Source organism: Musca domestica, unplaced genomic scaffold (assembly GCF_030504385.1).
Source record: "Musca domestica strain aabys unplaced genomic scaffold, Musca_domestica.polishedcontigs.V.1.1 20, whole genome shotgun sequence".
Classification (NCBI taxonomy): Eukaryota; Metazoa; Arthropoda; class Insecta; order Diptera; family Muscidae; genus Musca; species Musca domestica.
This window is the reverse complement of record NW_026712250.1, coordinates 5,008,935-5,023,509: the sequence shown is the minus strand read 5'-3', so window position 1 is coordinate 5,023,509 and position 14,575 is coordinate 5,008,935. Positions and strand designations below refer to the sequence as shown.

The window sequence follows — 14,575 nt, the reverse complement described above, 5'->3', positions numbered from 1 at the left end:
TACAGCCTCTCTGACCCCTGTACAGCCTCTCTGAACCCTCGGTTCATCGGTACGGAATCGCTGACCCCTCAGCTTATCTGTACGGAATCGTTGACTCATCGGCTCAACGTTACAGACCCTCCAGCTCGAAATCGCTGACCCACCAGATAACCTCTAATGACTCTCTGGCCTATCAGAAGCTAATAGGAAGACAGGAATTCTCGAAAATCTCTAACATATTTATTTACAAATTTTATTTTACAAACCTTAAGTGTATCTACAACTTATTCCTAAAATATATACAAGGACTTCCCCGATCCCCTTAGGGACATGGTAAAGGTGGCGGCGGTTCTGTTATTCCCTCCACGACAATTTCATGGAATTTCAATTTATTTCCCGTTAGCATGGCCAAATAATATCTCATTACTCCTTCCAGGGTCGGCAGACCCATTGTGGCAATTTTTTGAATCTCCTTGTCCTGTGAGATTTTGGTTAGGAGGACAAAACCCTTGGTACCCTGGTAACGCCATATTTGTATTTCACAACAGTTGTCGACAAAGGCGAGTAAAGTTTCCTGCTTCAAACGCAGTTGGATCACAGAGTGAGGATCTTGGGCGGGTATAATTTGTAGGGGATTATCCTGGAAATCTTGTTCATATAAATATATGGCTGCATCCTGTCCTGGAATGAGAGTGGCTGTGGAAAGTTTTGTCAGGGCCAATAGGGGTCGGGAGTTGTTGATTCCACCCACTTGCAGGGAGATCAGTTCGGGTGTTCGAGGAGGTTTTTGTTGGCTAGCCGGGGGGATATTGGTAAATATCCTTTCGCTGAGATTTGTGGAGGAGTATAAGAGTTTTTCGCCAGCTTCCTTTTCTCGTGAGAGGTTTTTAAGTTCTCCTAAAAACATGTGGAGGGTTTGATCAAAGTTTCGTATATTTTGTATTGTGGCAAAGAGATCGGCTGAGGAATCTTGGGTTCTGTTCTCCCTCAAAATTGAGGTAATGAAGAATGCAAAGGAATTTTGAATATCCTTATATAGGGTGTGATTCAGGGTCCCATTACTATGCACCTGCATCTCATGGAACTGCTCCGCAACTGGCCAGACAATTTGCAAAACATGACCAGTCAAGACTTGCCCTGGCGTTTCGGGTAAGGATACATTACTGAAGCTTATATTGAGCAGCTTCTTATCGTAGATTTCCTGCTGCTCCAGTTCTTCCATAATTCCAATAAAATCTGGTATTAAAAACTCATCAAAGAGATCCGATTCGGGTATGCTTAGTTGGGTGATGTTAATCTGCTGATTCAATTTATTGCTCAAGCCGAGCAGCAGGCGTTCAAGGGCCCAAGGGAAATCAGAGAATCGCTGGGTATGTGCCTCAGATTCATTGGGTTTTAAAAACGACAGACTTTCGTACTCAAATAACTCCAGAGTGGAGGGTATTTGGACATAGGATGGCTCATCCTGATATTCGCCATAATCATCATCACTATCCTCCAGGTCCTTTTTAATTTTCGTTTTCCTTTTAATTTCCGTCAGCGGGACAATCTCCACCCCGTTGGTGATCAAAAGACATGGGCATCTGGTGGATAATTTTACGAAACGGTAATTACGACTCGGAACCCGTTCCTTAAATTGGATTCTCCATTTCCTTAGGGTCTCAAAGCTGGCCAAATCCAATTCTCGTACCACATCTCGGTTTAAAACGAGAATGGAAGATCCTGAATTATTTGATCTCTGGATATCCCAAACATCTTCGAAATAAAATCTCTCCGGCGAAGTTTCATTATCTCGGGAGTTCCACACGGTTATGCCCTTGCTGAGGGAACAATTCAAGGGTTCGCTGCTTTCATAATTCGTCACAAATTGTAGCTCCGTTGAATTTGGATTTGGGACAACAACGACCTCAGCAATGGGTCCAGAATCATAGGAATGGAGATATTTAAATCCCTCATCCTTTGCCGTCCATTGATATATTCTGGAGCTGCACTCTTCGTTGAGCAACAAATAATGCTCCCCCTTGTGGGACATGTGGAAGAACCTCCTTCTGGCTGCGATTTTATTCTCCAATATCCTCAAATTATCCAATTCCATGGAAAAACTTTCCTCCACATACCGAACTTTCACCGATTTCAGGGCAATTTTCAGCCATAACTTCCTTAACATTTCACATACTTCGCCATCCATTTTTCCCCCGCCCAATACTCCTCTTCTATATCTAATAAACTGATCATAAGTCCAGGGATCATAGGTGGCATATGCGGAATACGCGAACTCATTTGGGTCCTGCTTCACCGTCAAACTTTTGGCTGACCAATTTCCTGTGACAATCTGCTTTTCCAGGTAGAGGGTCTTTAGAGAATTTTGAAACCATTTCTCCAAATCAATACCCGTCACCAAATCTGTAGTTATCACTTGAGGACTATAGAGGGAATGGAAATAGACCGGTGATTCCAAAACCAAATTCTCCTCCAATGTGGCCACATCACTGAGATTTTTATTGCCATTGACTTGGGCCAAGATCTGGAGATCCTCTAAGACCTTTAGAGATTGAATTGTTAGGGGTGTGGTAATCGATTGGCCGCCATAGATCTGAAAGAGAGAAGGAAGATTTTTTGAGAGAAGCAGAAAAGAGGCGAATTGGAGGCCAAGAGAGTCTCCATAAACGGGAACAGGATCAAGAAGTTTGTATGAAAGATCTGATGCGCCAGCGAGCTATTCTAACTGCCTAGCGAGTTTGTACGAAGATGCTGACAGCCCAAGGAGTCTGGGCGCAAGAGCTGATGGGCCAGCTTCTTGGTATAGATGATATGACAGGTCAGCGTCTCGGTCCAGAGTTGCTAAGTGGCCAGCATTTTTCCACCGAGACGCTGGCGGCTCAGCAATTCTGTACAGATGAACTGGCTGACCTGTAACACTGAGGAGAGGAGGGATCAGCGAAGAGCTGACGGGCCAACTTCTCGACGAAGAGGAGCTGTCAGGCTAGTATCTTGATACCGAGACTCAACAACTCTGTACAGATCAGTTGGCGGGCTAGTGGCTCTGTACGGAGGAGCAGGGGGCAAGAGACTCTGTGCGTAGGAAATGATGACCCAGCGACTCTATGCTGAAGAGCTCTCGGGGCAGAGAAGCTGTCGGGTCAGCATCTTGGTACCGAAACGCTGGCGGCTCAGCAACTCTGTACAGATCAGTTGGCTGGCCAGCGAAGCTGAACGGATGAGCTGGAGGCCAGAGACTCTGTGTAGAGGAGCTGATGACCCAGCGACTTTGTGTTGAAGAACTGACGGGCCAATGTCTTGGGACAGAGGAGCTGTCGGGCCTGCTTCTTGGTACCGAGACGCTGTCGGCTCAGTAAACTCTGTACAGATGTGTTGACAGGCCAGTGACTATGTGCGGGAGAGCAGGAGGGTCAGAGACTCTATGCATAGGAACCAACGACTCTATGCGGAAAAGCTTACGATGCAGTGTCTCCGAACAGATGAGCTAGCAAGTCAGCATCCCTGTACAAATGAGCTGGTAGGTCAGCGATTCCGTACAGATGATTCAGCGACTCTGTGCAGAGGAGCTGACGACCCAGCGACTTTGTGCTATGGAGCTAACGACCCAACAACTCTTTTCGGAAGAGAATTTGACTGTTCAGAGACTTTGCACAGAGGAATTGAGGAGCCAGAGTCTCTGTAAAGAATGGCCGACGGGTCAGAGTCTCTGATGACTCCGCGACTCGTGTAGCAAGTCAGCATCCCTGTACAAAAGAGCTGGTGGGTCAGCGATTCCGTACAGATGATTCTGGTGGATCAGCGACTCTGTACAGATGAGCTGGCTGCCTGGTGACTCTGTGCCATGGAGCTAACGACCCAACAACTCTTTTCGGAAGAGAAGAGGACGGTTCAGCGTCTTTCTATAGAGAAGTTGAATTTGTACAGGGGGGTTGAAGGTTCAGAGACTTTTTACAGAGGAGCTGACGGTTCAGAGTCTCCGTACAGATGAGCTGGCGGGCCAGCGACTTTGTGCAAAGGATCAACGACTCTGTGCCAAGGAGCTGACGACCCAACAACTCTTTTCAGCCGAGATGAAGGGTCAGCGTCTCTTTACAAAGGAGTTGAAGGACTAGAGTCTCTGTACATGGGTGCTGACGGGTGTTGAAGGGCCAGAGTCTCTATACAGAGGAGCTGACGGGTCAGAGTCTCTGTACAGATGAACTGGCGGGTCAGCGACTCCGTGTAGTAGAGCTGACGACCCAACAACTCATTTCGGAAGAGCTGACGGGTCAGCCTCCTTGTACAGAGGAGTTGAGGGGCCAGAGTCTCTATAAAGAGGAGCGGACGGGTCAGCGACTTTGTACAGTGGATTTGATGGGACATGGAGTTTGTACAGATGAGTTAACAGGTCAGCGTCTTGGTACAGTGGAGTTGACAGGCCAGGTAGTTTGAACAGCTAAACAGAAGGACCAGCTTCGTTGTACACAGAAGTTGTCGGGCCAGCGTCTTTGTCTAAAGGAGTTGAAGCGCCAGAGCCTCTGTACAGAGGAGTTGACAGGTCAGCGTCTTTGTACAGGCCAGGGTGTTTGAACAGATAAACAGAAGGACCAGCCTCGTTGTACAGAGGAGTTGTCGGGTCAGCGTCTTTGTCTAAAGGAGTTGAAGTGCCAGAGTCCCTGTACAGAGGAGTTGGCAGACCAGCATCTTTGGAGGAGCTGACAGGTCAGCGTCTATGAACTGTAGAATTGACAGGCCTGGGAGTTTGCACAGAGGTCCTAAAAGACCAGCGACTTTGTTCAAAGGCCTCGACGGGACAGAGACCCGGTACAGAGGACCTGACAGGCCAGGAAGTTTGTACAGAGGATCTGAAGGACCAGGTTTTACGGGTTAGAGTTCTTGTAGAGTGGATTAGACTGGCCAGAGTCTACACAAAGGAGTTAACGGGCCAGAGTTTCTCTATAGAGGAGTTGACGGGTCAGCGTCTTGCTGCGAAGTAGTTGACGGACCAGGGAGTTTACACAGAGGAGCTGACGGGTCAGCGTCAGAGAATTTGTTGGGCTAGGGAGTTTGTAGAAAGAAGCAGACGGACCAGAGTATCTGTACATGGGAGCAGACGGGTTAGCGTCTTTCTCCTAAGGAGTTGATGGGTTAGCGTATTTCTCCTATGAAGTTGATAGGCCAGGGAGTTTGTACAGAGTAACAGATGAGTCTCCTTCAGACCCTCTGTATATTTCTAAGCCTTCGGATAAGCTATGGTTTTACATCAGACCTATATCGAGATACTTTCTACTCACCATTAGCGTATTATTGTACTCCTCTTCCAAATCTAGGCCATTCACGGAACCATTAACCTCTATGAAGCCATCGTGAAGGTAAAGCTCGGAAAATTGCAGAGATTCATTGAAAATCTGTGGTGTGTTCAGGGTTATGATGCGCGACAGATCCAAGTGATTAATGAAGGCAACATTTAGAGAGTTGCCATCCAGCGAACCGGGGGCAAAGTGTAAATAATCTAAAAAGAGGAGGGTAAAAATTTAAGGATCTTTAATATTTGGAAATTTTGAACCAGGACTTACGTGGAATATATTGATCCTGATCCAATCTCAGCGTATCATTTAACCAATCCGCAATGGAACAATTATTAATTTTCTGGGTCTTTAGCGATTTGTGTATGGAAATCTGTTTGGCCTTGGTGGGGGCCTTAAATAGCAAAGGCGAGGTAATGACCAGGGGTTCCGCACCCTGAATGAAGCTGAGTTTCTCAAAAAGTTGCCGCAAATTCAAATCGTTGAGCTGCTCAATATAGGCCCCCTGGGTAATGGAGACCCTTCCGGTGAAATTATTCTGCCCCTGCAAATGACAGGGCTGAGATTTGTAGATTATGTTATCAAAGAAATCAGAAATGTTTCGTAGTTCCATGAAGTCTCCCAGGACGCTGAGATCTTCCACTACCAAGGGTTGATCGAATTCCACAAGGCCTTTGAGTACAAAGTTTTGCTCCTTGGGATCGTAGTAAAGAGTCTCCTGTAAGTTTTCAAAATCCATATCATTTGCCCGACCCTGGACCTCTAGGTGGGGTGTGATGAGCTTTCCTTTGATTTTCACAGAGCCTGGGAAAATATTCTCCCGGGTCTTTAAGGCAATGTTGTGGAAGGGCACTCCATTGATGGCCTCCACTTGGGTATTTCCCAGAACATAGACGGGTTTTATGAAACTTTTGGGAGCTGTTATGATGTGTGAGGACAGGTTTGAGTCCCGCAAGACCATGTCTTCCAAGAACTCAGGCAAGGGAAGTCCTTGATATTTTCCCTTGACCTCCAGATTGGCTTGTATATCCAAGGGATTTTTGAAGGTCAAGTTGCTGGTCAGGTGATTGGGTCGATTGAGCCAGATCACCGACATTTGTATGTCCTCATCGAATTGCTGACCATTTAGCTTATGGACCTGGACATCTCCTGTGACTGTGATGTGATCCACCTGGATCTGGCCATTGAGCACCATTTCGGGCAGCTCTTCAATCCTTTGCAGAAAATCCAATAAATATTCGGCATTTATGCCATGCAGCTCATCGGCCTGGAGACCCTGATGGGCCTGTAACTCATTGAGGAAAAGATTACCCTGTACTGCAGGTTCATGCCAGGCCCGATCCTTGACAAAGTCATGCAGTTCAATGTTGTTCAGCTTGCCAGGACCCACAATGTCATTGGCAAACTCCGCTGTGGTGGCCTGCAGATGTTCAAATTCTGCCGTCTCCACCACCAAATCCTCGTTGAGAGTCTGCAGGCTATCCTTGATATTTAAACCATTGATTTTATCCAATATTACCAAGGAGTCCGCCTGCAATTCTCCCTCAAATATCAATTGGGTGGCACCCAAATCCAAAGGCTTATCCAAACTGATAACCTCTTGGGCCACATCTTGGATCCTCAAACCATCATAGAGCCCCTTGACGGTTAGGTTATAGAAATACACATATCCTTCTAGCTGTTCCAGCTCCAAAACCTGTTGAGTATGGATTGTGACAAATTTCTCGGTGGGGATATCATTGATCTTATTCTCCTCCAGTTCAAAATCAATGGGCATACGTATGAGGTTAAAGGATTTCCGGGAGCTGACCACAATATCCTCATTGGGATTGTCGGGTTTTTGCACAATCTCTCTCAGCAGCTCTCCCAAGGGTTTGTCATCGAGGTCTCCTTTGATTACAATGGGTCCATTAACCTGCAGTTCATCAAAAACACAGGCAGCCTCAATGATGTTTGCCTCCTCCAGGGTGGGGTTTTGAGGGAAATTCGCCACATTACGCCCATGGGCAGTGCCATTTAACTGGGGAAGAGGGTAACCTTATTTGGGGAGGCTAGTATATTTTCTTTAGACTTACCTCCAAAACTTCCGACACTTCCAATTGATTGAACACTGGCGAGCCCAGCCATTCCTGGCCATGCATTAGAGTAATGGCATCCACCGGGTTTCGTTCATTGATGTGGCCATCTGTGTCCACCGAATTGGCTGTCAAGGTATTATTGAAAAATTTCTCGGACTTGACAATCGAAGATCTGGGTCCCTGGGCCACCAAATAATCATCGGGAAAGGCCAAGGAGTTCAGGGTGGTAATTTGGAAACGATTTTCCACGATGACATCCTGAAAACAGAGGGGAGCAAGGGAGAAATTAATATGGAAGCAGATTAGATAAAAGGTCGGAGAGCCTACGGAGGGTCGCCAAGGTCTCTAGAGGATTCACCGTTGATGAGAACAATGGCATTTTAGTTGCGGAATTTTGAATAAATAAAATATCGAATCAAAATTATATTTTGTCTTCTTCCCAAATGGCGGCCAGATTTTGGTATGGTATGTATTCACAAAGAAATTAATAGAGGAACGTCTCCAATTTAATTTGCTTCAATACGCATCGATGTAGCTCCTAAAATGCCCGAGATATTACAAAAATACTCAAGCTTCCCAAATTTTTCAGCCACTCATATTTTTTGCGCAGCCACTTTCTGGAGGCCATAACTTTCGAAAATGACATTTAAATTTGCTCATGTAAAAGGTATTTAGAAAGAGGAATATGTGAGCTACAAAATTGCTGAAAGTCATGCCATTGCAACTCTTAAAACATAAGAGTTATAGCCAAAAATAGACATGTACCCAAATTTTTGACTTTGAGGAATTTTATTGGCTATCGGGTTTTAGGGGCCATAAATATTCAAAAAGCTCCCATATTCTGACAAAATTAAATGAATTTGGAAAAGGGGAAATATATCCTACAAAATTCGTAAAAGTTATGCTGATGCAACTCTTAAAACATAAGAGATATAGCCAAAAATAGACATGTACCCAATTTTTTGACCTTCATGGATTTTGTTGGCTTTCGGTTTTTAGGGGCCATAACTATTCAAAAAGCTCCCATATTCTGAAAAAATTAAATGAATTTGGAAAGGGGGAAATATATCCTACAAAATTCCTAAAAGTTATGCTGATGCAACTCTTAAAACTTAAGAGATATTGCCAAAAATAGGTAAGTAGGTGGGGACCTTAAAAAAATGATCAAAAATAATAGCTAAAAACGCCGAAAACTCAATATTTAAGGAGTTATGGCCATTTTAAAATTCCTATTATTTCACACTTAAAAAAGTGATCACAAATAATAGCTAAAAACGCTGAAAACTCAATATTTAAGGAGTTATGGCCATTTTAAAATTCCTATTATTTCACACTTAAAAAAGTGATCACAAATAATAGCTAAAAACGCTGAAAACTCAATATTTAAGGAGTTATGGCCATTTTAAAATTCCTATTATTTCACACTTAAAAAAGTGATCACAAATAATAGCTAAAAACGCTGAAAACTCAATATTTAAGGAGTTATGGCCATTTTAAAATTCCTATTATTTCACACTTAAAAAAGTGATCACAAATAATAGCTAAAAACGCTGAAAACTCAATATTTAAGGAGTTATGGCCATTTTAAAATTCCTATTATTTCACACTTAAAAAAGTGATCACAAATAATAGCTAAAAACGCTGAAAACTCAATATTTAAGGAGTTATGGCCATTTTAAAATTCCTATTATTTCACACTTAAAAAAGTGATCACAAATAATAGCTAAAAACGCTGAAAACTCAATATTTAAGGAGTTATGGCCATTTTAAAATTCCTATTATTTCACACTTAAAAAAGTGATCACAAATAATAGCTAAAAACGCTGAAAACTCAATATTTAAGGAGTTATGGCCATTTTAAAATAATAGCTAAAAACGCTGAAAACTCAATATTTAAGGAGTTATGGCCATTTTAAAATTCCTATTATTTCACACTTAAAAAAGTGATCACAAATAATAGCTAAAAACGCTGAAAACTCATTATTTAAGGAGTTATGGCCATTTTAAAATAATAGCTAAAAACGCTGAAAACTCAATATTTAAGGAGTTATGGCCATTTTAAAATTCTTACTAATTCACACTTAAAAAAGTGATCACAAATAATAGCTAAAAACGCTGAAAACTCAATATTTAAGGAGTTATGGCCATTTTAAAATTCTTACTAATTCACACTTAAAAAAGTGATCACAAATAATAGCTAAAAACGCTGAAAACTCAATATTTAAGGAGTTATGGCCATTTTAAAATTCCTATTATTTCACACTTAAAAAAGTGATCACAAATAATAGCTAAAAACGCTGAAAACTCAATATTTAAGGAGTTATGGCCATTTTAAAATTCCTATTATTTCACACTTAAAAAAGTGATCACAAATAATAGCTAAAAACGCTGAAAACTCAATATTTAAGGAGTTATGGCCATTTTAAAATTCCTATTATTTCACACTTAAAAAAGTGATCACAAATAATAGCTAAAAACGCTGAAAACTCAATATTTAAGGAGTTATGGCCATTTTAAAATTCTTACTAATTCACACTTAAAAAAGTGATCACAAATAATAGCTAAAAACGCTGAAAACTCAATATTTAAGGAGTTATGGCCATTTTAAAATTCCTATTATTTCACACTTAAAAAAGTGATCACAAATAATAGCTAAAAACGCTGAAAACTCAATATTTAAGGAGTTATGGCCATTTTAAAATTCTTACTAATTCACACTTAAAAAAGTGATCACAAATAATAGCTAAAAACGCTGAAAACTCAATATTTAAGGAGTTATGGCCATTTTAAAATTCCTATTATTTCACACTTAAAAAAGTGATCACAAATAATAGCTAAAAACGCTGAAAACTCAATATTTAAGGAGTTATGGCCATTTTAAAATTCTTACTAATTCACACTTAAAAAAGTGATCACAAATAATAGCTAAAAACGCTGAAAACTCAATATTTAAGGAGTTATGGCCATTTTAAAATTCCTATTATTTCACACTTAAAAAAGTGATCACAAATAATAGCTAAAAACGCTGAAAACTCAATATTTAAGGAGTTATGGCCATTTTAAAATTCTTACTAATTCACACTTAAAAAAGTGATCACAAATAATAGCTAAAAACGCTGAAAACTCAATATTTAAGGAGTTATGGCCATTTTAAAATTCCTATTATTTCACACTTAAAAAAGTGATCACAAATAATAGCTAAAAACGCTGAAAACTCAATATTTAAGGAGTTATGGCCATTTTAAAATTCTTACTAATTCACACTTAAAAAAGTGATCACAAATAATAGCTAAAAACGCTGAAAACTCAATATTTAAGGAGTTATGGCCATTTTAAAATTCCTATTATTTCACACTTAAAAAAGTGATCACAAATAATAGCTAAAAACGCTGAAAACTCAATATTTAAGGAGTTATGGCCATTTTAAAATTCTTACTAATTCACACTTAAAAAAGTGATCACAAATAATAGCTAAAAACGCTGAAAACTCAATATTTAAGGAGTTATGGCCATTTTAAAATTCCTATTATTTCACACTTAAAAAAGTGATCACAAATAATAGCTAAAAACGCTGAAAACTCAATATTTAAGGAGTTATGGCCATTTTAAAATTCTTACTAATTCACACTTAAAAAAGTGATCACAAATAATAGCTAAAAACGCTGAAAACTCAATATTTAAGGAGTTATGGCCATTTTAAAATTCCTATTATTTCACACTTAAAAAAGTGATCACAAATAATAGCTAAAAACGCTGAAAACTCAATATTTAAGGAGTTATGGCCATTTTAAAATTCTTACTAATTCACACTTAAAAAAGTGATCACAAATAATAGCTAAAAACGCTGAAAACTCAATATTTAAGGAGTTATGGCCATTTTAAAATTCCTATTATTTCACACTTAAAAAAGTGATCACAAATAATAGCTAAAAACGCTGAAAACTCAATATTTAAAGAGTTATGGCCATTTTAAAATTCTTACTAATTCACACTTAAAAAAGTGATCACAAATAATAGCTAAAAACGCTGAAAACTCAATATTTAAGGAGTTATGGCCATTTTAAAATTCCTATTATTTCACACTTAAAAAAGTGATCACAAATAATAGCTAAAAACGCTGAAAACTCAATATTTAAAGAGTTATGGCCATTTTAAAATTCTTACTAATTCACACTTAAAAAAGTGATCACAAATAATAGCTAAAAACGCTGAAAACTCAATATTTAAGGAGTTATGGCCATTTTAAAATTCCTATTATTTCGCACTTAAAAAAGTGATCACAAATAATAGCTAAAAACGCTGAAAACTCAATATTTAAGGAGTTATGGCCATTTTAAAATTCCTATTATTTCACACTTAAAAAAGTGATCACAAATAATAGCTAAAAACGCTGAAAACTCAATTTTTAAGGAGTTATGGCCATTTTAAAATTCTTACTAATTCACACTTAAAAAAGTGATCACAAATAATAGCTAAAAACGCTGAAAACTCAATATTTAAGGAGTTATGGCCATTTTAAAATTCTTACTAATTCACACTTAAAAAAGTGATCACAAATAATAGCTAAAAACGCTGAAAACTCAATATTTAAGGAGTTATGGCCATTTTAAAATTCCTATTATTTCACACTTAAAAAAGTGATCACAAATAATAGCTAAAAACGCTGAAAACTCAATATTTAAGGAGTTATGGCCATTTTAAAATTCCTATTATTTCACACTTAAAAAAGTGATCACAAATAATAGCTAAAAACGCTGAAAACTCAATATTTAAGGAGTTATGGCCATTTTAAAATTCTTACTAATTCACACTTAAAAAAGTGATCACAAATAATAGCTAAAAACGCTGAAAACTCAATATTTAAGGAGTTATGGCCATTTTAAAATTCCTATTATTTCACACTTAAAAAAGTGATCACAAATAATAGCTAAAAACGCTGAAAACTCAATATTTAAGGAGTTATGGCCATTTTAAAATTCCTATTATTTCACACTTAAAAAAGTGATCACAAATAATAGCTAAAAACGCTGAAAACTCAATATTTAAGGAGTTATGGCCATTTTAAAATTCTTACTAATTCACACTTAAAAAAGTGATCACAAATAATAGCTAAAAACGCTGAAAACTCAATATTTAAGGAGTTATGGCCATTTTAAAATTCTTACTAATTCACACTTAAAAAAGTGATCACAAATAATAGCTAAAAACGCTGAAAACTCAATATTTAAGGAGTTATGGCCATTTTAAAATTCCTATTATTTCACACTTAAAAAAGTGATCACAAATAATAGCTAAAAACGCTGAAAACTCAATATTTAAGGAGTTATGGCCATTTTAAAATTCCTATTATTTCACACTTAAAAAAGTGATCACAAATAATAGCTAAAAACGCTGAAAACTCAATATTTAAGGAGTTATGGCCATTTTAAAATTCCTATTATTTCACACTTAAAAAAGTGATCACAAATAATAGCTAAAAACGCTGAAAACTCAATATTTAAGGAGTTATGGCCATTTTAAAATTCCTATTATTTCACACTTAAAAAAGTGATCACAAATAATAGCTAAAAACGCTGAAAACTCAATATTTAAGGAGTTATGGCCATTTTAAAATTCCTATTATTTCACACTTAAAAAAGTGATCACAAATAATAGCTAAAAACGCTGAAAACTCAATATTTAAGGAGTTATGGCCATTTTAAAATTCTTACTAATTCACACTTAAAAAAGTGATCACAAATAATAGCTAAAAACGCTGAAAACTCAATATTTAAGGAGTTATGGCCATTTTAAAATTCCTATTATTTCACACTTAAAAAAGTGATCACAAATAATAGCTAAAAACGCTGAAAACTCAATATTTAAGGAGTTATGGCCATTTTAAAATTCCTATTATTTCACACTTAAAAAAGTGATCACAAATAATAGCTAAAAACGCTGAAAACTCAATATTTAAGGAGTTATGGCCATTTTAAAATTCTTACTAATTCACACTTAAAAAGTGATCACAAATAATAGCTAAAAACGCTGAACACACTTAAAAAAGTGATCACAAATAATAGCTAAAAACGCTGAAAACTCAATATTTAAGGAGTTATGGCCATTTTAAAATTCCTATTATTTCACACTTAAAAAAGTGATCACAAATAATAGCTAAAAACGCTGAAAACTCAATATTTAAGGAGTTATGGCCATTTTAAAATTCTTACTAATTCACACTTAAAAAAGTGATCACAAATAATAGCTAAAAACGCTGAAAACTCAATATTTAAGGAGTTATGGCCATTTTAAAATTCTTACTAATTCACACTTAAAAAAGTGATCACAAATAATAGCTAAAAACGCTGAACACACTTAAAAAAGTGATCACAAATAATAGCTAAAAACGCTGAAAACTCAATATTTAAGGAGTTATGGCCATTTTAAAATTCCTATTATTTCACACTTAAAAAAGTGATCACAAATAATAGCTAAAAACGCTGAAAACTCAATATTTAAGGAGTTATGGCCATTTTAAAATTCTTACTAATTCACACTTAAAAAAGTGATCACAAATAATAGCTAAAAACGCTGAAAACTCAATATTTAAGGAGTTATGGCCATTTTAAAATTCCTATTATTTCACACTTAAAAAAGTGATCACAAATAATAGCTAAAAACGCTGAAAACTCAATATTTAAGGAGTTATGGCCATTTTAAAATTCTTACTAATTCACACTTAAAAAAGTGATCACAAATAATAGCTAAAAACGCTGAAAACTCAATATTTAAGGAGTTATGGCCATTTTAAAATTCCTATTATTTCACACTTAAAAAAGTGATCACAAATAATAGCTAAAAACGCTGAAAACTCAATATTTAAGGAGTTATGGCCATTTTAAAATTCTTACTAATTCACACTTAAAAAAGTGATCACAAATAATAGCTAAAAACGCTGAAAACTCAATATTTAAGGAGTTATGGCCATTTTAAAATTCCTATTATTTCACACTTAAAAAAGTGATCACAAATAATAGCTAAAAACGCTGAAAACTCAATATTTAAGGAGTTATGGCCATTTTAAAATTCCTATTATTTCACACTTAAAAAAGTGATCACAAATAATAGCTAAAAACGCTGAAAACTCAATATTTAAGGAGTTATGGCCATTTTAAAATTCTTACTAATTCACACTTAAAAAAGTGATCACAAATAATAGCTAAAAACGCTGAACACACTTAAAAAAGTGATCAC

The 14,575-nt window shown here is 37.5% G+C and overlaps 1 protein-coding gene across 1 annotated transcript; it reads right to left on the bottom strand.

Annotated features, from left to right (window-relative positions):
• Nucleotides 1-228: 228 nt before the first annotated feature.
• LOC101887895 (uncharacterized) lies at nucleotides 229-7,721 on the bottom strand. The gene is made up of 5 exons (XM_059122530.1): nucleotides 7,701-7,721; nucleotides 7,340-7,600; nucleotides 5,535-7,284; nucleotides 5,253-5,470; nucleotides 229-2,572 (listed from the first exon to the last, which is right to left on the bottom strand). Exons 1-5 carry the CDS (start codon nucleotides 7,719-7,721, stop codon nucleotides 302-304), a joined length of 4,521 nt encoding a protein of 1,506 aa, XP_058978513.1. The 3' UTR covers nucleotides 229-301.
• Between the last annotated feature and the right edge of the window lie 6,854 nt (nucleotides 7,722-14,575).